General features: G+C 65.0%; 1 protein-coding gene across 9 annotated transcripts in view; it reads right to left on the minus strand.

Annotated features, from left to right (window-relative positions):
• Positions 1–915: 915 nt before the first annotated feature.
• Positions 916–24424, minus strand: part of FGFR1 (fibroblast growth factor receptor 1) — a 31078-nt gene continuing 7569 nt past the window's right edge. For 2 of the 9 annotated variants that reach the window (XM_072846006.1, XM_072846007.1), the window contains exons 3-18: positions 14416–14679; positions 13575–13658; positions 12847–13022; positions 10697–10820; positions 9743–9933; positions 8025–8169; positions 6341–6544; positions 5619–5763; positions 5323–5462; positions 5090–5200; positions 4755–4945; positions 4487–4609; positions 4254–4324; positions 3566–3703; positions 2954–3059; positions 916–2838 (exon numbers count right to left, since the gene is read on the minus strand). In XM_072846006.1, the coding sequence (XP_072702107.1) occupies positions 2662–2838; positions 2954–3059; positions 3566–3703; positions 4254–4324; positions 4487–4609; positions 4755–4945; positions 5090–5200; positions 5323–5462; positions 5619–5763; positions 6341–6544; positions 8025–8169; positions 9743–9933; positions 10697–10820; positions 12847–13022; positions 13575–13658; positions 14416–14679 (2390 nt within the window). In that variant the 3' untranslated portion in view covers positions 916–2661. The other 7 variants (XM_072846009.1, XM_072846011.1, XM_072846008.1 and 4 more) reach the window with 7 other exon arrangements.

Genomic DNA, 24424 nt, shown 5'->3' on the forward strand with positions numbered 1-24424 from the left:
GGGGAGGGAGGGCCAGAGCGCAGCTGATCGATTTAATTTACACAGAGAAACAGCAACAAGCAGATGCTTCTGAAAGGGCCAGCGAGGCTGGTGACCCTGCGGCCGTTTCACCTTAACCCTTTAAGTGCTCGGTGAAGGGGCTGGCAGCCTCTTGCCCCCCGGGTGAGCCACCTCCCGGCACCCCTGCCCGGACCCCCTATGCCCGAGCAGCTCGGGGGGCTGTGGGGCGCAGGGTACCCCCGTGATGCCGCGACTGAGGCTCCTCGGCAGCATCTTTAACCGCCCCGGGCTTCTCGGGCGATGAAACACCTTTCCCAGGGCCGAGCGGTTCCTGGAGGCAGCAGGTCAAGTTTAGATGCAAACAGGCTGGGGCTGGCACCGGCTCCGTCCTGGGAGGAGGAAAAAGGCAGAGAAAGTGGAGAATGAACCAGAGCTGCCAGTGGTTATGTCAGGAGGGGAGGGCTGCCCGGCCGGACCCCCACCGCCCCGGCCCCGCCGGGGGCTCGCGGGGCTGCCTCACCCCCAGCCCGCAGGGACCTTCCCCCCCCCGAGCGTGGGGACCAGCGGGACCCGGTCCCTCGGTGGGCGGGTGGGCCATCCCCGGGAAGGGACCCGCCAGGCGACACTTTCTGACGCTGTCACAGTCGTGCACGCATCGTTTTGATTGCAAACAAGGAGGCGAATGGTTTTCGGTTGTTGAATGGGAGAATATTTTTATGGGGAATTTTGAAGCCATGGAAAACAGAGCTCCCACAAAACCAGCCGCCGTTCCACGCTACTCTCTGAACGTCACCTTCCCACAGCGGTCACTTGGATGAGCTTTAGCACCTGGACCCCTTACAGCCCCTTCCCCATCGCCCACCAGCCCAGAGCATCTCCCACTGCCCCCCCAGGGATGGGGCCACGGCTGTAAAGTCTCGGTTAAAGTCTTTAATAATTACAAGAATTCCAGATTCATTACAGAAGAGTTTACAACAAATAATATTTCTCCATACAAAGGCAAAATAAACTTTCAAGTAATAGCGTCCTGGCTCTGGAGTCTCAACGCCAGCGACGGGGAGGGATGGGGGCACACACGGCCCCTGCCCTGGCGAGGGGCTGCCCCTGGCCAGGGATTGCCCCGTCCTCCCCGGCACAGCAAACCGGCACCAGCTCTGCGGAGCAGAGCTCGGGCAGCCGAGCACCGCAACCGCCTCCGGGACAGAGACCGCCGGGCACGGACGGGCAGAGCCGGGGGGCACAGTGTCCCGGACGAGGACGCTCCCCCGGGCGCCGGTAAGGCACTGGTGGGCATCACCCGGGGAGCGGGGCACAGCGGGGCCGGGACCGGGCACCGAGCCCGGCTGGAGGGGTCGGTGCCACGCGGTACCGCTCCGGTGTCCCGGTGCCTCGGGGGGCCAGCGTGGGACCGGCGTGACCCCAGCGGGCTGCGAGGGGCCCCCAGGCCCCCCGCTCCCCCCCCAAGGGAGCCAACGCCAGGGCAGGGGCTGCAGCCCCCTCCCCAGGGCACCGTCCCGGCCCCTCTCCGGCACTGCCTAAAACGCAGGGCACGCCCACGCCCCGGCACCCCACACACCAATATGGTGCCGCGGGCGCTTGGCAGGCGGTGCCCGGCCCCAGCCCTGCCGGAGCCCGGGGGGCGCGGGGGCCAGGGAAAGGCCAGGCACGTAATGACAACGTATTCCCAAAAGGCATCGACACATTATTATTATTGTTTAATACAACCCCATATAAAACTGAAGCAGCAGCAGCAATTCTTATTGAGGGACCTAAACTGAAATAGGTTTAGAACATAATTTAAAAAAATAAAAACAGCAAAAGTAGCAAAATATATGAACTTTTTTTTTTTATAGCAACTGATATCTACCAGCCACTAGTACCTTACTACCAAACTGGTATATCTCTGGTAACAACCCTTTTAAAAAGACATGTAAATATATATTCATATTTATACATATTTTTAGCTATGTACACAGGACTTTTGTTTTTAGCACTGGTGTATTTGGCTGCCTCTACTATCAGTGCTGAGCAATGTATACGCTGCGTCTCCCGCTTCCAAGGTCCCGGGGGTTTGGTCAGCGAAGCCCCTCGGTGCTGGCACTGCTGAGCTGCAGGACCAGCCCCAGAGCATCTTGGGCAGCGAGCGCCGCACCGGCAGGACCCCTGCGCCGGCCGGCCGTGCCAGCGAGGCTTCCAGCACGCCGACGCTCCCCGGCTTGCGTGGTCGCAGAAACCCGGCGCTGGCCTTGGCTTAGCGAGTTCTCCAAGTCGTGGATAAGGCCGGCTCTCCGTGCCCTGCCAGGACGTGCCGTCCCAGGAGGGGTGGCTGGCTCCCTGGCTGGGCGCTGCCCACATGAGAGGATTTCGGCTTAACCAAGTGGAAATATTCAAGCACAGACTTCATGGAAAAGAGGTTTTTTAAGAAAAAAAGGAAACACCAAAAAAACACCAGAACAAAACCTTTGGGCTGCAGAGAGCTCACAACTAAGGCGGCAGGAGAAGCTGGCAGGAGAGGTGGGTGGTTTTGGTTACGTGAGATGCTACGGTTGTGTCTCTGAACCCTTTCTGCAATAGCTCAGCACGATGGGGCTCCGCAGGCAGCATCTGCCGGCAGCCGCGGGCGCAGGCACGGCATGGCAGTCCCTGCTGGCAGTGCCACCCTCAGTGTCGCTTCAGTCCGCCGTTGGTGTGCTGAGGGGGGAACTTGGGAAGGCACGGCTCGTCTGGAAGAGGGTCGTGAGAAAAAACAGAGTCCTCTCCCGAGGAGCAGGTGGAGCTGCGGGTGTCTGGGAAGCCGGGAGAATACTGATCCAGCGGCATGGAGAGGTCCAGGTACTCCTGGGAGGGACGAACCCCGAGGACGGGCTCAGGAGGGGACCGGGCATCCCCGCGGGAGCGCCCAGCCCAGGCAGGGTGGGTGCAGGTGGGTGCTCATGTGTGCCGCCTCTCCTACCTGGTTGGAGGTCATGGCCACGATCCTATCCAGGTCTTCCACCAGCTGCTTGAAGGTGGGTCTCTGGGAGGGGACGGCGTGCCAGCAGTCCCGCATCATCATGTACCTGGGCGGGCAGAGGGGAGGCGAGGGCTGAGCCCGGAGCGAGCGGCCGGGGCTGGGGACCCCCACCCACGGGAGCAGAGCAGCACCCAGGGACGGCCACCGGCACTCAGGCTGGGACCCGTGGCCAGCAAAGACGCTATGCCAGGGATTTAGGGCTAATCCCCTGCGCGGAAGGAAGGGAACTCCCTGCGCGCCCGCCCTCCCGGCCGCGGGCGCTGGGATGGACAGGGGGCTTTTTCAGGAGGAGGATGTACGGGGAGCTAAGCTAGTCCCTGCTCCGGGGTCACCCTGGGATTCGCTCCTGCCGAGGAATAACAAAGGGAGATGGTGATTATTGCAAACAGATTGAGCCGATGTTTTTGCAGGGCTGGGAACTGCTGGGAAAGTAACTCCGAACATCTGCCTGCGTCCCCCCCGTGCACCTGCCTGCGCCCCGGGCCGGGCCGTCGCACCCGGAGCTCCCGGCCCCGCGCTGCCGCTGCAGCCCCGGCTCCGTGCCACACTCACAGCTCGTTGGTGCAGTTGCTGGGCTTGTCCATCCTGTGACCTTCCTTCAGCAGCTTGAAAAGCTCCTCCACCGGCACGCCGGGGTAGGGCGAGCCGCCCAGCGTGAAGATCTCCCACAGCAGCACGCCGAAGGACCACCTGCCCGGGGCAAACACAGGGCAGATGCTGGGGCACCTGGCTCCCGTGGAGCTGACACCCCCGTTTCAGACCTTTGGGTACAGTTAGAAGTTCGTTTGCTGGGAGGGACAAGCACTAACAGCTTTGATTCGCTCTGCAAGACAAATGAGTCCCATCGCCAAATGCAATTTGGATTCAAAATATTTTGTCTGCTGACGCTAATTATATTTTCGTTAAATTAAGACGAATCACATCTGGTGCATTCGCCACGGTGCATATCGTGTTCACTAGCGGGCGCTGGGCGCTGCTACGTGAGATGCAGCAGGGCGGGACGGGACCTCAGCAAGATGCTGCGAGATGCAGGCAGCGATGCAGGCAGCGATGCAGGCAGCAAGAGCGTTGCTGGACGGGGTGGCCAAGGAGGGCCACGTCCCGCAGCTCACAGCAGAGTGCCCAGCAGACGACTGAGGGTTCCCCCCGTGCTGGCAGTTTTGGCTCCCCATCTCCCCCCGACCCAGCCCATCGCTTGCGAAGCCAGGCAGGGAGCAGGCGTCCCGCAGCCGCTACTCACACGTCGCTCTGATGAGTGTATATTCGGTCGAACAGAGCCTCTGGGGCCATCCACTTCACCGGCAGGCGACCCTGGGACACAAGAAAGCCCCGCATTGGCTCCATGCCGCCAGGGAGCAGGGGGACCTGGGGGGGGCACGCCCGTGGCATCGCCAGCGTGGCTTGGGGTATCCCCGGCGCGGAGAGCGCCGCTGCCCTCGCCCGCCCCGGCGAAGCCCCTCGCCCACCACTCACATTCGTCGTCTTCTTGTAGTAATCTATGTGGTGGATGTCACGGGCCAGACCAAAGTCAGCGATCTTCATCACGTTGTCCTCGGTCACCAGGACGTTCCTGGCCGCCAGGTCCCTGTGGATGCACTGCCCGAGCGCGGGGCCGTCAGGCGGTCCCCGAAGCCCCCGGATGGTTCCCCATGATGAACGGGCTGGGAGGGAAGGGTGCACCCCCCCCCGAGCCCAGCCACCGGGTTCCCCATCCCATCACGGCCCCCCCGGAGCTCCTCACCTTCTTGGAAGCCAGGTACTCCATGCCCCGGGCAACCTGGTAGGCGCAGGAGACCAGGTCCTTGAAGGAGAGCTGCTCCTCGGGGACGCGGGTGGGGTTGTAGCAGTACTCCATGCCGGGGGGCCGCCGGGCTTGCAGGTATTCCCGCAGGTTGCCCTTGCTTGCGTACTCCACGATCACATAGAGGGGTCCTGCAGGGACAGCGGGATGAGCGGCCGGACCACGGAGCAGGGGCTCCCGTCCCCACGGTCGCAGGGTCAGCCCCCTCCCGGCGCGTGGACGGCAGCCGGAGGGGTGGCAGAGGGGATGCCCCCTCCCCGCTCGCGCGCCCTCACCGTCCTGCGTGCAGGCTCCCAGCAGGTTGATGATGTTCTTGTGCTTGCCGATCATCTTCATCATCTCCATCTCGGAGATGAGGTCAGACAAGTCCTTCTCCGTGGCGTCAGCTAAAGCGGTGGAGAAGGCAGCGGTCGGGGGGGGCCAGGCTGGGTCCCCCGGCGTGGCACACATCTGGCCCCAGCCAGGGCTGCGGCATCACGCCGGGCCCCCCCTTCTCGCCGCCACTTACACTTGAGCATCTTCACCGCCACCTTGGTCACGCGGTTTGGCTTGTCCTTGTCGAGGCCGATGGCTTCTGCCAGCACCACCTGCCCGAAGCACCCTTCTCCCAGGGGCTTGCCCAGGATCAGCCTGGCGGGAGGAGAGACCCTGACACAGGGGCCAGCGGCCGCGGGGGGAAGCAGGTCGGTTGCCGGCGCTGGCAAACGGCATCGGCGGTGCCGCCGTCCTCACCCAGCTCCCGCCCAGGCTGCTCCGGCAGCTCGTCCCCGGAGCAAAGTGCACCCAGCGGGGACGGGGCCTCACCTGTCCCGGGGCAGCTCCCAGCGCGGGTCCTCAGGGAGCTCGTACTCGGAGACGCCGGCCAGCATGGGGGTGCCGCTGGAGGAGAGCCGCGAGGGCCGGACCAGCATCACGCCCGAGTTCATGGAGGAGCTGGAGTCGGCCGACACCTGCAGCGGGGACCGTGGGTTACCTTCACGCAGCGCCGGGTGCCACGGCCGGCTGCCCCGGCCGGGAGGGAGACGCTGACCGGGAGCCTTCGCACCCCGACCCTGCCCGCAGCCCCCTGCCCGCAGCCCCCTCTGCCCGCAGGCACGGGGCCCCGTCCGCGCTGCTTCTACGTCGGACCTGGACTAAATAATTTTTAATTAACTTCTGGCATGCCGATACCATGAAATATACGGCCTGGGAGTCCTCCTGTCTCCTCAGTGCGTAAAACACGCTCTTCTGCTCCAACATTAAATTGCTGTAAACCCTTCTGGTCCTCTTCATCACCCCCGCCGCGCCCTGGGGGTCGAGGAGGGGCTGTGCAGCCCCCCCGCTCGCTGCGCTGCCCGTCCAGGGCAGAGCCCGCTGGTGGCCCCCACCCCTCTCCACGGACGGGCACGAGGCTGGAGAGGGTGGCACGTGCAGCAGGGCGAGACCGTCCCGGCTCTCCCCCATCCATCCTCATCCAGAAAACTCCCCCCAAAAAGGGCAGGTCCCCAGGAGGGGCAGTAGGTGCAAACAAACCCCCTCTCTACTTTCTGTTACCTGTCTGCGCAGGGGGATGCTCTTGGCCAGCTTGTGCACGGCCAGCTGGCTGTTGAAGTCGGTCTTCTTGGTGGTGCTCTTCATCTTGTAGATGATGACGGTCACCACCATGCAGGAGATGAGGAAGGCCCCAGTGCAGTAAATGATGATCTCCAGGTAGAGGGGGGACGTCATCATGGCTGGGGTGTCTTCAATAGCTGGGTCGGTGTGAACAGGGCGTTAGCACCCGCGAGCCCGCCCGGGGCCAAGGAGCGGAGCGGCGCTGGGGGACACCCCCGGCTCCTCCCCGTGCTCGGCGGGGACACGCTCCGCATCGCCAGAGGCCTCGGTGCAGCGTGCGGCAGGGACCAGGGGGGCTGCCCGCCCGCCCCGGCGGGGAAGGCGCGCGCGTCCCCCCGGGCCCCTCACCCCCGCGGCCGGGCCGGGCCTCTGCCGCATCCGCAGGCACACGCCTGGCACGGGATGGGGTCAAGTGAGAAAGGCGTGAAGTGGGTGGGACAGCGCCCGCGTCACCTCGGCCGGGGCCGTGCGGGACAGCAGCGCGGGCTGCACCGAGGCAGCGGAGCTCTCGCGCCAGGGCTGCGCTGGGGATGCTCTCCTGCGTCACCCCGCAGGGACGGGGCACGGCGGGCACCCCGGGGACGGGTCCCCTTCCCAGCTGCTCTCTCTGCCCGCACTCGGAGCGGCAGGTCCCTCAGGGTCCGGGGGTGACTCTGAGCACGGTGGGATGGAGGGGGCTGTCCAGCAGTGCCCGGGGCAGAGCAGCCAGAAGCACCTCCAGCGGCAGCAATCTGCTGTGGGACCCCCAGGCTGGCGGGCAGGAGGGTCCTATCCCTGCCATGCCATGGGGCAGACCCCGCTTTGGTGGCCGCCGGTGGCGGAGGAGGTGACAGTGCCGTGAACAGCTCAGAGCAGCTGCAGCCACGCGGCACGGTCCAGTGCGGCCGCAAACCGTGGTGAATCTGGCAGGGTGGGAGCTGCCGTTGCATCCCCGCCAGCAGCCCCCCCAACCTGACCCCCCCCAAAGAACAGAGCCTGAGAGAGAGGTGTAAGAGGGAGTCGAAGCTTTCGGTCCCACCTCCGAGCACACCCGGCTGACAAAGCGGCGGCTGATAACAGGAAAAGTTTTTGGCTGGAAAGCAACAACCACGCAGCACCCCAAAAACTTTCCCGGCTGCTGTTATCAGGCTTTGGTGCGTGCAGCATTGATGCCTGAGGAGCAGCATCAATGGGGACAGGGGCAGCCGTCCCCGGCAGCGCAGCAGAAGCGACACGCAGTCCTGGCGCGGGTCCTGTGCCGCAGGGCAAGGCCAGCTCCCCGGCAGGCAGCGCTGCCAGCACCCCCCGAACCCCGCTGCCGCCCGGGTGCTCTGTGCCCCCCTGCGCGGGCAGCGCTGGCCTTGCCCCGGGGCACGGGACCGACCCGCTCCGGCGGAGCGGCCCCTGGTTAAGTTCCCCCGGGTATGCATCGCCTGGGCCAGGGAGAGAGCGGGGGGCAGACCCCAGTCGGGGGGCGGGAGGGGGGCACGCAGCGGGGGGTGCGCGCCCCGTCTCGCTGCAGCTGCAGGGGGCAGCCCTGCAGCCCTGGGTGGGCAGGGGCCAGGAAGCGCTCTCTCCCGGACCGCAATGCATACGTTGGAAAGGAGGGAGGAAAGGGAGAGGAAGAGGAGTATATACCTTCGAGAACTGTCAACCATGCAGAGTGATGGGAGATCCCAATAGAATTACCCGCCAAACAAGTATACTCCCCAGCATCCTCAAATGAGACATTCCTTAAGTGAAGGACTTCCATTTCTTTGTCTGTTGTGTTAACGCCAGCCGTCTAGAAGGAAAAATGGAAGCAAAAAACGGAGAAGCAAACGACATGAGATCTTCTGGGAAGGAGGCTAGAGAGGAAGGAGAGCCCAGTCTCATTTGCCAGACCCCCGGGGAGCAGACAGAGACCACTGCAGACCTGCTAGAGAGACCCTCAGGATGACCACTCATCCAGGCGGACCTAAGGAGATGCCGGTTAAAAACCCTTCACCAAACTGAGCGTCCTGCCCATCTGAGCATGCTGGCAATGGGCTACATGGAAAAATAAACCCCAGGCAGAGCCGGCTGGCTGACTCGCACGACACAGGGAGGGACGAGGACGGAGACAGGAGGACGGAGACAGGAGGGCAGCACAGAGGGGGGGTGCGGCACCGCGTCGGCCCCAGCCGCGCGCAGACGGGGCGCCTGGGCCGGGTGCGAAGGCACGGGCCGGCCCGGTGGCAACACCCGCAGGGACCCAGGCTCAGTGGTGCTGGACCCGGTAGGCACCCGGGCAGTCCTGGCACACCGCTCCAGTGCCTGCGTGACGGGGTGGGAAGCACACAGGAGAAACATCGGGACAGCCACATACACAGAGCACAAAACCTAGCCGGCCCCGCTGTGTATTTTTCCATGGCTTGTCGCACCAGAAACACAGCAGAAACAAGAGAGCCCAGAGTTTTGTTTTCCACCGCTGGGGACTGACGGTCCGAGGAAACACCCCGCCGGGTGTTCTTCCGATTACCTTTTGCCAGAGGTCTGGTGACAGTGAGCCACGCAGACTGGTTGGCCTCGCCAATATAATTGGAAACCTTACAAACATACTCCCCGCTCTCCGCCTCTGTCACATTATACAGGGTCAGCACCTCCGCATCAGAGCTATTAATCCCCGAGTGCTGGAACAGACCAACAACATGGAGTCACATTGACACGGTCAGAAACAGCAGCGCCCGGAGCATCGGCACCGGCTCTGCCGGCGTGGGGGCTGCTTCCCCCCGGTACCCGCTGCCGGGCGGGAGGGATGGGGCTGGACACGGGGGTTCACAGGAGGCAGGGGCAGACAGTCACGGGGCTGTGATCCTGCTCCCCCCTGCAACCCGGCCAGGGGCACGGCTGGGGACGGCTGTGCACCCCGGGGGCTTGCACAGCAGCCGGTTTGCTCGCTGTGAGCAGGACCACCGGCACGCAGAGGGAGCTGCTCTCGCTGGGACGGATCAAGGGCTCAGCTCCCCCCCTCCGGCGCCGTGCTCGCTCCCTGGACTAGCCCACCCAGCCCCACGGCGCGTGCCTTTAGGGCTTCAAAAGGATCGCACTGCCTGTATGCGGCCGAGGAGCCGGGCAGCCCTCCCTGCCCACCTCTCACCCCGCGCTTGCCCGGGGCACCCCGGTGCGGAGCGGGGCAGGCTGGTGATGGCTCTGGGGCTCCGGCTGCCTCGAGGCCACTTGGCTGCCAGCCGGTGGTCCCCAGCCCCAGGCGGCTCCTCTCGCCCTCCAGGCAGCGTGGCCACCATCCCGCACGGCTGCCGCTGCCCGGCTCCTGCCCCACGGGACGGGCGAGCCTGCGGGGACGCGGGCTGGGGCAGCCCGGCGTGCGGCTTTACCTTCAGGATCTGCACGTAGGGCAGGTTGTCGGGGCCGATCTTGCTGCCGTTCACCTCGATGTGCTTCAGCCACTGGATGTGGGGCTGGGGATCGCTGTAGACCTTGCAGACAAACTCCACGTTGCTGCCCAGGGCCACCGTCTTGTTGGCAGGCAGCCCTGCCTGCAGGATGGGCCGGTGCGGGGACCGCTCTGCAGGACCCGGGGAGACAGGGCACCTCAAAACGGGGCTCGGGGTGCTCGCGCGTGGGGAAGCACCCGCCTCGCGCAGGGCTGCACCCTGCAGCCCCCCCGTGCATGAGGACCCCGGCTGGCGTGGGCACCGGTGCACCCGGCAGAGCCACGGCGTCCCCTTCCTCGGGGACCCCCCCGCAGTGGGCTGAGAGCAGCCAGGAGGGGCTGGGGACAGGGACAGGTGAAATCCTGGCCCGGGGACAGGGACATCAGTACCTATTCGGGGGGGTCAGAGGTCAAACAAACCTAATGAGGGCCCCGGCCGTTAACAAAGCGGCTGCCACTGTGGTGAGTCAGCATTAACAAACCCCTTTGTTCACCTCGCTGACTGTTCCCTTCAGTTTGCTCAGTGTAATCAAATTAAATCACATTTTTAATGGTTCATTTACTGGCATTTAGAGCAGCTCCACATGTGGAACTGCTCAGACCAGCCTTCCCAGCTGGGAATTATGGCTAATAAGGCGATTAGAAAAAGTTTCTGTCTGGTCTATGAAATTATTTCCACCACAATTAAAAACCCCCAGAACGGGTTGAGGTGAACCTTCCGCCTCGCCTGCTCGCGGACCCGCTGTGCCGCAGAGGTGCGCACCGGGGCGGGCGGCCACGGGGACGGCGAGCGTGCCCCATCCCCGTCTTTGCAGGGTGCAGCACCCGTTTCTGCTTGGGGAGGGAGGGGCGGACGGGGACCCAGGGTAAACCCTCCCAGCCCTGCGCTCCTCACCCACGACATCCAGCTGGTAGGTGTGGTTGATGCTCCCGTATTTGTTCTCCACGATGCACGTGTAGTTGCCCTTATCGGACGGCACCACCGAGTCCATGATGATGCTCCAGGTTGCGTAGCGGACCTGGGGGCACGGGGATGACGACAGAGCCCGTTACGTGCGAAGCGCCGGCGGGCTGGAGCACACGAGCCCTTGTTCCCGTTCACGTCAGAGCTGGCTCAGCCCCCCGGCCCCCGCCGTACAGGCAGGACATAAATCTTCCTTTGAGGTCACCTTTCCCCTTTCCTACAGAGGGACCGTAATTGCTCCCAGCTGTCCCAGGACAGCCTCGCCACGGAGCCAACTGCGCCGAGAAGCAGATGTTGTGAGCCGAGCGTGATGGGCTCGCCCGGCGCGCAGGGACACCCTTCTCCAGCGGCCCCGGCGTGCCGAGGGAATAGACCGGCATTGTTCCCCCGCTGCCGCAGCCCGGGAAGAGCCGCTTCCCCCGGCTGGCCCTGGGGCTCAGACCCGCACTGCTCCCCACGGCCAGCCCCGCCGGCGAGAGGGCACCGTGCCGGTCAGCAGGCAGGGTGCAGCCTGGGCATTTCACACCGTGCACCCGGGACACCTCCGTGGGTGCTGCTTTCCTCTGGGCACGTTTCCTCCGGGATGGGTCCTGGTGGCTCAGCTGGGCTGTGAGCGCTCCCCAGGTCCCTCCCGGCCACGGGGCACGGGGACGGCTTTCCTTCGCCCAGCCCCTGCTGCTGCTGGCTCTGGCTGCAGCTCCTCCTGGCAGGACCTCCCGGAGCCCTGCTCCCTGCCGGGGCGGCTGCATTCCTCCTTCCCAGCTGGAAACTGGTTATTTCCACAGTCCCGCGTTTCAGCCCCATTAGCTATCCAGGGCACCGCGCTGTCACCGTCCGGGAAGCCACGGCGCTGCCAGCAGCCCCTCTCCTCCCTGCCCGTGAGCCTGCGTCCCTCCCCAGGACATGCTACACGGAGCCGAAAGCCGTGACGTGGCCGCATTCCTGCTGCACGTCCCTGGCACCTGGCTGGAGCCCGTGGCACGCAGGGCCACGGCCCGATCCCATTCGTGCAACGCGGCGCATGACTCAGTGGCAAGCGAGTGACCAAAACCGTGGCCCTGCAGCACCTAGCCGGGCTGGCTCGGGGGTCCCGCCCCAGGAGACACCCGCCGAGGGGCATGGGCCCAGGAGAGGCTGCAGCCCCGCTCCAGAAAACTATCTAAGAGAGATGAAAAAAGGGGACTGTGCTCCCTTGTAGGGGCACCCGGGAGGTCCCGGGGCTGGAGCTGCCGCCAGTGCGATGGCAGCCCCGGATGCTGGAGAAGTGCGGTCCGCTCTCTCCTTTGGGGAGGGGAGAAGCTTGGGGTGTCCTGGCATGCTGGTCCCACCGCTGGGGCTCTTCTGCGGCAGCAGCAACCCCACCGCGAGACCGGAGCCGTGAGAAGGGAAAAGCCAAGCCCCCGTCCTGCCCGGGGGGGGGCACCTGCAGCCTGGACCCACTCTGGGTGCTGGGCAAGCAGCGCTGCAGCCCCCTGCCCAGCTCAGGGAGCGAATGCGGCCCCCGTACGTGGGCCAGGGCACCCTCCCCGCCAAGCCGGTACCCCCGGGCCGCCGGCACGGCTCCTGCCGACCACCGCTGGGCCACGGAGGGGCCCGTCCGGCGCTGCAGCCCCAGGGCTGCCCAGCCACCCCCAGGAGCCCCCGCGCCTGCCGGGGACGCCAAGACCCCCTCTCCTCGGTGGGGGGATTAGGCGAAGCCGGCAAAGCCAGGCTGGCTTCGTCCTCCGCCCCCTCCCCCAGAGGTTGAGCTGGTGCAAACATGACCCAGAAGCAGGTCACTGCCGTAGGGCTCTTTTGCAACAGGAATGTCAGAGGGGCCCATCTGCCCCCGCCGGGGGCTGCGCGGAGAGGGGGCTCGGTGCCTCTTAAGCTGCAGAGCCCCTTCCCGATCCTTCCCCTCCCCGCGCCGCCCCCGAGCGAGCCCTCCAGCCCCAGCCCCTTGAGGTGCGCAGAGCCTGCACCCGGCCGGATTGAGCCCGGAGCAGCTGCCCGCAGCATCCGCGCAGGCAGGGCCAGGGCTGCCTCCCCATTGCCTCCGCAGGGCGCTGCCCTGCACCGCCCCGGCCCCCCGGCTCCGGTACCTTGTACCCCCCGATGCGGTGGTCGGGTTTGAACTCCTTGCCGTTCTTCAGCCAGCGCAGCGTGGGGTTGGGCGTCCCACTCGACGGACACTTGAATTTCACCGTTTTGGCGGCGGGGACGGCATGGAGCTTCTTCTCCATCTTCTCGGGATAGGTCCAGTAGGGAGCGATGGCCTCTGGGGAGCAGAGCGGGGGGCTCAGCACAGCCGGCGCGGGCACCCGGCGAAAGCCACCGCCAGCCCCAAACCCAAACCTGCCGGGGCTTCAGCCACAGGGAGCGCCAGCATTTTGCTCCTGGTTGAACCCCGAGGATGCCAGAGCAGGGCTGAGCTGGGAAGCCAGAGAGGTGCGGGCAGGCGAGCCTGGCGCTGGCAGGGAGGGGAGCTCCTGGACACGGGGTGTTGCCCGGGAGGCACAGCAGCCCTGCGGGGCCCTTTCTTTGCGAGGTGAACGCTCAGCATGCATGGCTGCAGCAGCGGTTACCCCAGCGTAGCCGTGCCGGCACGTCCCCCAGCTCTGACCAGGCTGCTTCGCCTGCGTGCACCCAGACCTGCTTCCCCGACAAGCCCTCACCACCGGGTGCCCTGGGCTGGAGCGTGAGCCCCTGCCCACCCTCATCTGCCTCTCTCCGTCCCTGGGCAATGCTTGCAAGTGTGCCCAGCTTCCCCTCGCCCACCTCCCCTCGAAAGGCCAGGGCAGCACCAGGGGCGAACCCGTCTCGCACGTACGGTTCGGCTTGGTGTTATCCGCCTCCTTCTCCTCCGAAGAGGAATCGTCTTCATCGTCGTCATCCTCTGCTGAGGGGAGCGCGTCTGCAAGAGAAGAGACAGCCTGGCTGAACATCCGTGCATGGAACCTTCCGGAGTGGAAGTCGGGGACCGGAGCATCGTGGGCTGGTGGCACGGGACTGTGCCCAGCGGGGCGGGCAGGGCAGGGTAGCGCTGACGCACGGTGGGGAGGCGCGGGGATGGCGGGTGAATGCTGTGCGTGCCCTCCAGCACAGCCAGGGCTGACAGTGCCTGCCGTCCCGGTGCTCGCAGCCCGTGGACACCATGGAGCAATTTGCCCCGAGGTGATTTCAGAGCTCCACGCCGTGTGTCCGAGCACAGCTCCTTGCCCCGTGCCTGGTGCCACCAACCCCTCTGGGGCGGCAGCCGAGACCCTGCGGGCACAGAGATGCCCCAAGCCTCAGCAGGCACCTCCCGACCTCGAGCATTTGGTCTTCTCCAGCCTCACACCCCGTCAACGCCAACACGGACTTCGGCTGACGCCCACTCCTGCGGGCAGCCCCGCAGCCCCCCCAGCCCCATGCAGACAAACAGGCGACAACCTCCGGCTGCTTCCCCCTGCACCGCAGCAGGCGGGAAGTCGCTGCACCGCACCCGTAACTCCTCTGGGCACCCCCGATTCGCAGGTCCGCCCCGAACTCACCGCGCAGCCGGACAGATCCGCGCGTGGCCGGCGCACGTGCCAGCGAGCATGCAAAGGCGTGCAGAGACAGCCTGCTCCTTGCTCCGCAGCCCGGCCCCGGGGCTGCCCCTTCCCTGCGTGCCTGGGGCCACTACGAACCTGAGACGTTCACGGAGAAGTAGGTGGTCTCGCTTCCCGAGGGGCTGTTGGTCATGCAGGCATAGAGCCCTGAGTCCTCGGGCACCGCGTCCCTGACCTCTACCTCCTCCCCGGTAATGCGCGTCCGGTTGTTCTCGGCCAGCTGGACGCCGTCGCGCACCCAGTTGATGCTCTGGACGTCATCCCTCAGCCGGCAGCGCAGCTGGAGGAGGTCACCGGGGTGGGCCGAGTAGGACTCCACTTCGATTTTTGCTTTGGGCAGAACTGGAGGAGTTAGGAGAGAGAAGAAGAAAAAAAAAAAAAAAAAAAGGAGAAAAGAAATAGAGACCAAAGGAAACCATGCTGCTGCTGCCGCGGCTCGGTGTTAATGAGGCAACATGCGCTGCTGGGATGCTCCCGCGGTGGCAGCGAGGACCAGCTGCCCGGGAGCCCGGGGAGGGGAGCCGGCGGCGGGGACGGCTGCAGAGCGGAGGGGAGGCGGAGGCAGAGGCTGCGAGCACCCCAAGCAGCACCAAGCACTTCACCCCTGCGGCAGGACCCGCTCAGTGCCCGGGGAGTTCGAAAGCACCCATGCACCCCTCGGGCTCTTACTAAGCGCACTGCTCGGCCCAGAGGGAGCGCGCCACAGCAGGGGCTTTGAAATGGGGGAGAAACGGGCAACTTGAGACATCCCAGGCAGTGCCGGTTGCTTGGGCAGCATCCGGCCTCTCCCAGGAGCATCCCAAATCCCTGCTTGGCTCTGCCACTGCGCAGGGGTCCCGGGATCCCCACCGCCACGAGCGGGCAGCCAGCGAAGCGGACCAGGGTCCCCGTGCCTCGCCCCGGTTAGAGAGCTCCAAGGCAGGGGCAGGAAGGCCAGGGGAAGGAGGGGGCTGCGCCAGGACAGCAGGCAGGGGAGCGAGGGTCTGCGAGAGCGGCATCGCTGGGAAAGGTCAGCCCAGGGGAGCTCCGGCAAAACAGGTGCCGGCCACGGCATTCCTGTTCGCAGCGACCCCGGGCAGGGAGAGCTGCAGCTGCTTCCCGATGCGACATTTGTGTGAGCAGCACAAAGATCCTTTCTCTCCATCCCGCTGCTACGTGATCTTGTCTCTCCTGGCCCTGGCAGTGCAGGCACGGCTCCGTCCTCAAGCGCTGCCCTCCACCCTCTGTAGTGGTGTGCGAGTGGCTCTCCCGCTCCTGGGCTTGGTGCAGACGACTGGGTTTCAAACCGTCTCTTCAAATGTCGTGGCTCGAGGAAGGGTCCAGGCTGTCGCAGCTCTGCGGGCGCTGAGGCTCCCTGTGACGGCGCGGGGCAGATGCAGCGTGAGCATCACCCCAGGAACGAGCACCACGGGCTGGCACGCCCGGCTCCGGGTCCGAGCGCTGCTGCGGAAGCAGCACGAAGGGGCCCACGGCACTGCTGCTCTCGGAGGCCAGCGCTGCTCGGCAGCGTCCTGGAAGGAAGCACCGCGTTTCCGCTGCACCTCTGGGCCGGCGGCAGGGCAGCTTCGGGAGGGCCGAGGGCGAGAGCCGATGGTGCCGCGGGGGCACGGCCGAAGGTCTCCGCAGTGCAACTGCTCTGTATCGGAGGGGTCCAGAGCGGGGGCTGGAAAATCCCAACAAATCCCGTGCAGGCAGCCCAGCAGAAACGGTCTGGAAACGTTCAACCTTCAGCTGATCCGCAGCTCGAGGGCTGGGCCCCCGAGGACCAAGGTGCTCGGCGGGCACGCAGCCCCTGCCCGCGGGGGCAAGAGCAAAGCCGCAGCTCTCCCTTGGGACCCACGCAGCCCCCGGCGAGGAGCGCGGCAATTTGCAAAAGAGCAGCTAATTACGAATGCCCACGGCATCCGAGCGCGCGTCGGAGGGGCTGTCTCACCGCAGGACTAACACATGGTATCACCCTCACCTCTTGGTGCCCACCGAGCCAGACAGGCACAACCTCTTCCCCGCCTCTGCACGCACCCCCGAGCAGCCGCGGAGCAGCTCGTCCTGCGCCCATCCGCTGCCGAAAGCCAGCACAGGGTCTCTGCCTGCACTGAACCCTCCTGGTCAAACATCCCCGAGCCAAGCCAGCGCAGGCAGGGAGCGCAGGCTGGCAGCAAGCAGCGCAGGGCCGGGGCCGTCAGCAAGGCACCGCTCCTCCCGGGACCCACCAGCGGCTCCGTGCTGCCAGGAACGAAAGCTCAGCTCTCCAGAAACTCTCCTTTACCGCATCGTGATCTGCGCTTCGCGTTCTGGCCACTTTTCTTCTCCTCGTACTGATGAGAAGCTTCATGGGGAAAACATCTACGAGCAGCTCGAGAGTTTCTCCTTTTTCTTTTGCTTAGCACTTGAAGGAAAACAGTGTGCTGGAGAAGAATTCACTTTCCTCAGCTGCTAGAAGACCAAAAGCCAGGGCTGCAGATCCATCAGTAAGAGGTTACAAAGCATTTTAACGTGGAAGGTGAAGACTGGTGGGAGTCCCTTAGGTGGTGGGGGAAGGGTCTTGCTTTTGCAATCCTGTTTTCCCCCTGGTTTTCTCTCGCAGTCTCGCAGGACGGGCACTTCTAGTAGCTCTGATTTGTGTTTCAAGTGATTAGTCACAGGCATCTTCCAACGCACACAATGCAGCAGTGATGTCCCGTCGCCGTCTGTCTGAACACCACGGGACACGGTAACACAACGTCCCCCTGTCCGTCCCGATTCCCTTCTCAAACAGAGCAAGGTCAGCGAGCGATAAACAGCCGCGAAATCCCAAACCAACACGAAACGCGGAGCTGCACCCACAGCCATATCTGCCCTTATCTCGCTCCCTCCACCCCCCCGCGCTCAGGTCTGCCCCTCCCCACGCACCGACAAACTTATTCCTTATCGAACAGAACAACCCGCAGAAGGTGGCTGGAGCTGCCGAGGACCCCCACCGCCCACAAACGTCCCCTGATGTCCCTGTCACCTGTCCCCGGCCACCCACACGCTGGCACACGAGGAGCCACGCGCAGGTCCGGCGTCCCACGGCCGCAGTGCCGAGGCACGGTGGGTGCTGCTGCGGGGTCCCGCCACGGTGCAGCTGAACCGATGCGGGGCCAGGATCAGCTCCAGCCAGCAAAACACCGCTGTGCTCCAAGAGCTCGTACAGGTCACCTCCTCACCCAGCCTGCTTCAGGGACCGCCACGGGCTCCTGCCCATCAGCTCGCCCAGAGGGGTCTGCAGGAAAACCTGCCTGTGCTGGCGCAGGGAGGGAAGGTCCTGCCAGCCCCATGCTCCGCAAACACCTCTCAGCTGGACCTGCAGACCGGGGAGGAGGTGGCCTGGGGGTAGAAAAAGGTCTTTGGAGGGAGGGAAGACTTCAAGCCACCCCAGTACGATGCCAGGGCTCGGGGAGGCAGCGTCCCAAGGCTCAGGCAGGTCCCTTCCCATAGGCACAGCATTGCCCAGGTCCCCGGCACCCGGGGCAAGTGCCACCGCTCCTTCAGGCCACCGAATCGTGGGCTCGGCTGCGCCGAGGAGCCCGGGCAGGCAGGGGCCGGGGGTCCGCCGGCGTGTGGCCACGTTGCCTTTCAAAGGCAGCGGCCCCCTCCCCCAGCCCCTCCGAGTCAGGCTGTTTTGCATTAACAGCATGACCGGGCAGGCGTCGAGTGTGATGGACGGGAGAGGGGAGGCAGAGGGCAAGGCAGGATCCTGCCCTTTGGTAACCCAAAGCACATCTCTGGCACTCAGGGATAAGGCGGAAAACACGGCATGGTGGGAACGGCCTGAAAACGAATTCACAGGCTAATGAGCATGTCCAGGTTAGCTCACCCTGCGGGCGGGAGCGGGGCCGGGCCAGCGCGGGGGCTTGGCCGATGCTGCTGCGGGGCGGCCCTGGCAGGCAGACAGTGCCATGGCCGCCGGGACGGCCCTGCCGGCACTGGGGCAGCCCGGCTCGCGCGGCAGCCGATGCACAGAAGTCCCCTTGGAAATGCAGCCTCTCTGTAAGACCAGGGATTGCAGCCGGTGCACCAGGAGCGGTGCGGTCCCGTGCCGCCCCTTGCCTGGGAGCAGCCGGCGGCGTGGGCCGTGTTACCGGCGTGCCCTCCGCGTACGTTAATTAGGGTGAGCCCGTTTGATCGCTGGACTCCATCAGCCCGAAACGTCTCTTTCTCATGTTCTGCTTTTCTGTAACCTAAACCAAGGCACCAGGTGCAGCCCCTCTGCAGAGCCGCCAGCCCAGCCGGCTGCTCCCACCGGGGCGCGAGCGAGCCCCGAGCAGGCCACGTTAGCAAAAGTTTAATCAGCCAGACAAACTCTTGGCTCTCCTCCCCGGGCCCTGCCTGCCCTCGCGCTGCACGGTGAGGGTCTGGATGCTCCCAGCATCGCACAAAGGTCGGTCGGCGCTGGGCAATCCCCGGGGCGGGTGGGATCCCTCTCCCTGGCCAGGCCGCAGCAGAGCCGGGCTGCGGCGGCGGCACCGGCCGGGAGCTGCGTGGCTGCAGGGGTGTTTACAGCTCCCTTTGAGCAAAACAGGGCGATGGGGAGGAGGAGAGCAAACAAAATACCAGCAGTGCCTGCTGCTCGCCTGCCTGGAGAAAGCAGCAAAACACGCATTAGATCTGGCACATCTAAACTATCTGCTGTTCCCTTTTTAACTTAAACTCTTCAAGGCCAGGGAGGGAGCACCAGCTTCCCAGTCTGGATCCCGCAGGGCAGAGCCCCGTCCCACCCCGGTGCAGCGGGGACAGGAGTGCTTACAGCCCGTGGCCCTGGGCGAGGCGAGGGGCAACTCCAGCCCTGGCAGACTGTGCCTCCGCTTTCAAACGAGCCCAAAAGTAGATGCATGCTCCGAGGGCCAGAGCAGCCCACGGTGGTTTTATTACTTTATTCCAGCTTTGAAATGGAACCGAAAGCGGAGCCAAGCCTGGCGAGCGCTGGCCAGATGGAGAGTGTCACCAAGTGCATATAACTGTCACCGGCTCCCCCAGGGCTGGCCCCCGACGGGGATGGCAGGGGACAGGGACACAGAGCAGCAGCCCCGGGGAGAGGAGCGGCACAGATCAACCTTCACCCCCCACTCTCCGTGCAGCCCGTGACCCCCGGGCCCGTGCACGCACACGGCGGAGGAGCCCGGCGTGCAGCTCCCCAGAGCGGCGGGAGCCGTGGGCTGTGCCGGCGATGGCGATGGCAATAAAGCGGCCAACAAAGCGGCGCGGGGACAATGCGGGCGGGGGGCGCGGGGCCGCGGCCGCCGGTTGCCCTGGAGACCCCAGCAGGGCTTTCCGAAGGTATTTCCTGAAGAAAAAGCACACACATGTCCGGCAGCCCCGCTAATCCCAACAGGAAGCGCTTACCGGGACGCAGGGATTGGCTTCTTTCTTATTTAAAAAGCTCCTCGCCCTGCTGCCCCCCCAACAGCCCGGGGATGCCCCGAGGGGGGGATGCTCCGAGGGGGGGATGCTCCCAGCAGCATCCCTGCACCCCGGCTGCTCCCGGGGCGACGCACACCCCTGGCTCCCCTTCCCCGGGGAAGGGCTGCAGCAGGGAGAGGCCAGCAGGCAAGCAGCAGGGGCTCAAGGCACCCATGGCTCTTCCTGGGGGGCTCAAGGCACCCACGGCTCCTCCTTGGGGGGCTCAAGGCACCCACGGCTCTTCCCTGGGGGGCTCAAGGCACCCACGGCTCTTCCCTGGGGGGACTGAAAGCACCACTGGCTCTTCCCTGGGGGGCTCTCGGCACCACCAGCTCTTCCCTGGGGGGCTCAAGGCACCACCGGCTCCTCCTGAGCAAGCCAGCCCGGGAGGCAGTGGGCTGCTTCTCACCCTCTGGTCCCCGGATGCTTCCTCCGGCAGGGAGAGGGGGATTTATGTACTGCTCCAGGCACTCCTGCTCTTCCTAGCCTGCACGTCAAATGAAGCAGCACTTAATTAACAGGCGTGTTGGTAGTTTGCAAAGCTGTCAGAATAAATCCATCCTTTTGCCCCCCGGGACACCCCTGGCCACGCTCAGAGCTCTGCAGCAGAGAGGAGCCCTCGGGGGCAGCAGCCCGGGGCACAGACACTCACCCATCGGCTCCCCGCAGGCGTGGGACAGCCGGGGGTCCTGCCCATCCTGGGGGGCACAAGCGAACACCCCAATCTGCACTCGTACCTATGGCGTTTTGCAGTAACTGCTGGCTTTGCCTGGGCCCCGGCTCACTGCCGGCGCAGCCAGAATTTGCGTTCCTCTCCCCACATCTCTCCTGAGCAGCCCCGGGCTGCTGCACATGGGGGGGCTCGACAGCCAGCCAGCCCCCAGACACACGGACACCCCCTTGCAACCCCTGGCGTAGCTCCGCTCGCCGTGGGGCAGCTCTGCAGCCCAGGCTCCGGCAGAGCGCTGCTGCTTTTCCCAAAGACTCATATTTCTTTTTTTCCTCCTCAATTAAGGGCCGGAGTGACAGCATCCGAGTGGAAAGGCGGGAGGCAGGGAACAATGCCTGCTCGACAGGCTGGGAGGGGAAGGCCAGCAGCGTGATGCCTCAGAGGACACAGCGATGCCCCGGGGAGCTGGGGACAGAGCGGCTGCAGCAATCGGGGTCTGGGGGAGAGGAGGGCTCGGAGGCGCGGGTGGGGGGTGCTGGGCCCCCCCGAGGTCTGGGAACGATCCTGGGCTGCTGCCATCAACAGCAAAAGCGCAGGAGGCTTCACGGCTTGGCAGGGGATCTCTAAGCTGCTCGTAGGGCTCCAGTTGGCTGCTCCAAACCTGATCCCCTGGGACAAGGGGTGGGGAGACACCGAGAGGTGCAATAACAAGGGTGGGGAGGTGGTGGACAGCAGGGAAATGGGGAGGGGGGGACAAAGCTGAGGGCCAGCAGTCCACCCGGGGAGCAGTGGGGACAAGCCAAGGACCCTCGCTGTGCCATCGCGGGGGATGCTGTGGCTGGTGACAGCATGTCCCAGGCTACAGCTGTGCCAAATAGCCCCAAACTTCTCTGCTGCTGGGAGTCGGGGCACAGATTACAGCCCCCGGGCTGACGTGCAATGTCCCTGCCAGCACTGAGCGAGTTTTGGGGAGCGGCGGCAGCGGAGACAGCCCAGCCCCATGCTCACAGAGTCCCCAAAGCTGCCCGGGCTGAGCACTCTCCCAGCCCCGGACATTTGGCTCCTGTTGGGTCCGGATCAAGACCCCCCGGACAAGCTGGGCACAACAAAGCCCCGCTCCCCGGGAGCCAGGGCCCCCGCTGGCCCCGCAGATGGGGCTGGGGGGAGGTTAAGCCTGCGGCCAGCTGGGCGGACGGCGGCACCGGGAAATGGGGCAGCCCCCCGCCCCAACGGGGGCCCGGAGCCTCTGGCGGGGGGCTGCAGCCCCGGTCTCCTCTACCAAACACCCCCCCCCCCCCCGATCCGGAGGGCAGATGCATCCCCTGGGAAAGTATCCGCTGCACCAGGGCGGCCGGCGGGGCTCAGCGTGCCCCAACACGAGCTGCCCAAGGCAGGACCCCCTCCCCGCCCCGGGACACAGCAGTGCCTGGCTCCCCACAAAAACCTGCTCAGCTGCTTTGCACCCCCAGCACCCCCGGGCAGGGATGAGGCAGACCCCGAGCGGTGGAAATGCCTGAACAGCAGCGAGGACAATAGCAGACAAGGAGAGGGGGGGGGGGGAAAAATCCCCTCGGCAATTTTCTGCAGGTTTCTATTTAACCTGAAGACAAAGACTGGCTTTGTGAGGGAGGGCGATGGAGGTTGCTCATGGAAATTTCTTGGCTTTTCCCCTTAACTAGGGGGTTTTTACCACCTCCAAATTTAGGTAACTATAAAATGCAGTAAGTGCCCATTAATATTTTATTTGCTGCAGATTTTTGAGTAACAGGAGCGAGCCCCTGACAAAGGCAGAGTTCCCAAGCCCCCTCCCCACGCCACGAGGAGAGGCGGGCCAGGAATCGAAAATCCTCCTCTGCAGCGAGGCAGGGGCTGCTGGCCGGGCGCGGGGGATTACTCGCTCCCCGAGAAGGGAGCTTAGCTGCCTCAGAACCGGGAGTAAACTGAAACCCCATAAACATCCAGAACAAAGTCTGGGAAAGCTGCTGCCTCCACCGCAGAGGGGACCTGAGTGCGGCCACTGCTGCTCCCCGGCCGGCACGGACGATGCCCGTGAGCCAGCGGCAATGTGTCAGAAGGACAGCGAGCCTGGCCCGGGGACACGATGCCCAACGGACGGGAGCCGAGCCCCCACGCACACCCCGCGGGACCCCAAACTCCCCCGGGGCTGGACCCGGAGCCCACCCTGGCAGGTGACCTGCAAGGTGCCGGCGGCACGGCCCCAGGTCCTGGCCCGGGACTGGCTCTTCCCATCCCGCACGTCCTGCTGGGAACATTTTGTTCCCACCAGCCAGCTCCGGAGCCAAGGGACGGACTCTGCCCCAGCCGGGCTCCTGCTGTGGCACTAATTGGGCCGTCCTGGTGAGAACCCTGTCGGGAAATGTTTCCAGAGGTTATTGTTAGCCCTGGCATGAGGCTGGCGGGGAACCAGCTCCCTCCTCTCCAGCCTCTCCTCCGCTGCCGCCGCCTGACAGCACTCCCCAAACCCTCCGGGGGCTGCAGGGCTCCTTAAGCACCCCAAAACCCACCTTTGCTCAAATTAGCCCTCAGCCTCAACACCCCGACAGCTTTCCCCTCGCGATAGCCGGGGCCGGGGCTGCCAGCACCGTTCTCCCGGCAGCACGAGAGCCGTCTTTACCCCAAACGCCATCAGGAAACCTCTTCCAGGAAGAGCAATCTCCTGAGAAAAACATACCGCTGTCAACCGTGTTATTTACGGAAGCGGGGAGTACGCATGCCAATGGAAAAATCTCGGAGATGGTCCCCGTGAGCGATGCTCTGCCCGGGCTCCTCTCTGGAGCCTGCAGCTCCCCAGGGACCACGCACGGCTCCAGCTATCTCATGGGATGTATCTGCGACCAGGGCACCTGCTGCTCAGACCAGAGGCACCAGCCCCGGCCCGCCAGCCACAGCATCGTGGCATGCTTCCAGCCGGGATCACCCGGTCGTCCCCACCGGGGCCGGCGCAGGGACCCCAGCCGCAGCACGGTTTGCTCGCTGGTGCCAGCTCCCGCGCTGTCCCAAGCCCTGAGCTGTGAAGGGACCGCAGGCACGGGGAGCATGGCTGTTCACCGGGGTGCCACGCAGCACCGTGCCCACGCCGGCAGCACCAGCAGTCAGCCTCTCGGGGTTTTGGTGGGAGGAAGAGGGAAGGGGGAGAGAGCCTTAAAAAGAAAAGCAGTACCCCACAGACCAGACATTCTTGGGTAATTAAAACCAAAAGGCAGTAAGTCAGAAGTCCTGCGCGGCGCTGCCTGGTCTGTTTATTCTCTGCCTCACCGAGGGGAAGGCCAAGGCTTTGAAATGCTAGAGCGGCACGTTCTGCCGGGGCCAGCGGTCTCCAGGGCCAGGTGACCCACGCAGCCCATCCGCTGCCCCTCGGGGTGCCACCGGGCCCCGGAGCTTTGCCGGGCTGCGGCAGGAGCAAACCCCCAGGCCCGCGCGTCGCGGGCCACAAGCCCTTGCAAGGCTTTTAGGGGAAAGCAGTGATGAAAAGCGAGGGGGATGCCCTCGTCTGGGGCTCTGCTCTCCAGCCCCAGCGATGCCTCGCAGCGGTGCAGAGATCAGGGCTGCAGGAACCTCCTGAGCCAGCCCCGGCTTTGAACCCAGCCCCACGGGCATTCCCCAGCCGGGAGCAACGCTGGAGCATCCCGGGGGGTCTCCGCAGGGTGCGTTCATCCCACGCACTGCCTGCTGGCAAAGCCTGCACCGGCACCCTGCACCCAAATCCTCGTCCCCACCTGCTGAGCCCAGGATCACCCCAGGGTCAAGCAGGGGTAGCAGAAAGCTTCACACAGGTCTCGGGCTGCAAATCCTCGCAGGGAAGCAAGTGCCGTGACACGCAATGACCACCCCCCCCGCCGGGGAGACAGCCCCCAGGGCTTCGTATCCTTCTCCAAACCAACAACGTCGGGTTTTGCCACGATTTCCCTCCAGGTTTAAAACGTCCACGGGCAATGCTGGAACCGTGCACGCACTTTCTGTGCCCACGCAAATTGCTCT

This window comes from Ciconia boyciana, chromosome 25 (genome assembly GCF_034638445.1).
Source record: "Ciconia boyciana chromosome 25, ASM3463844v1, whole genome shotgun sequence".
In the NCBI taxonomy this organism is placed as follows: Eukaryota; Metazoa; Chordata; class Aves; order Ciconiiformes; family Ciconiidae; genus Ciconia; species Ciconia boyciana.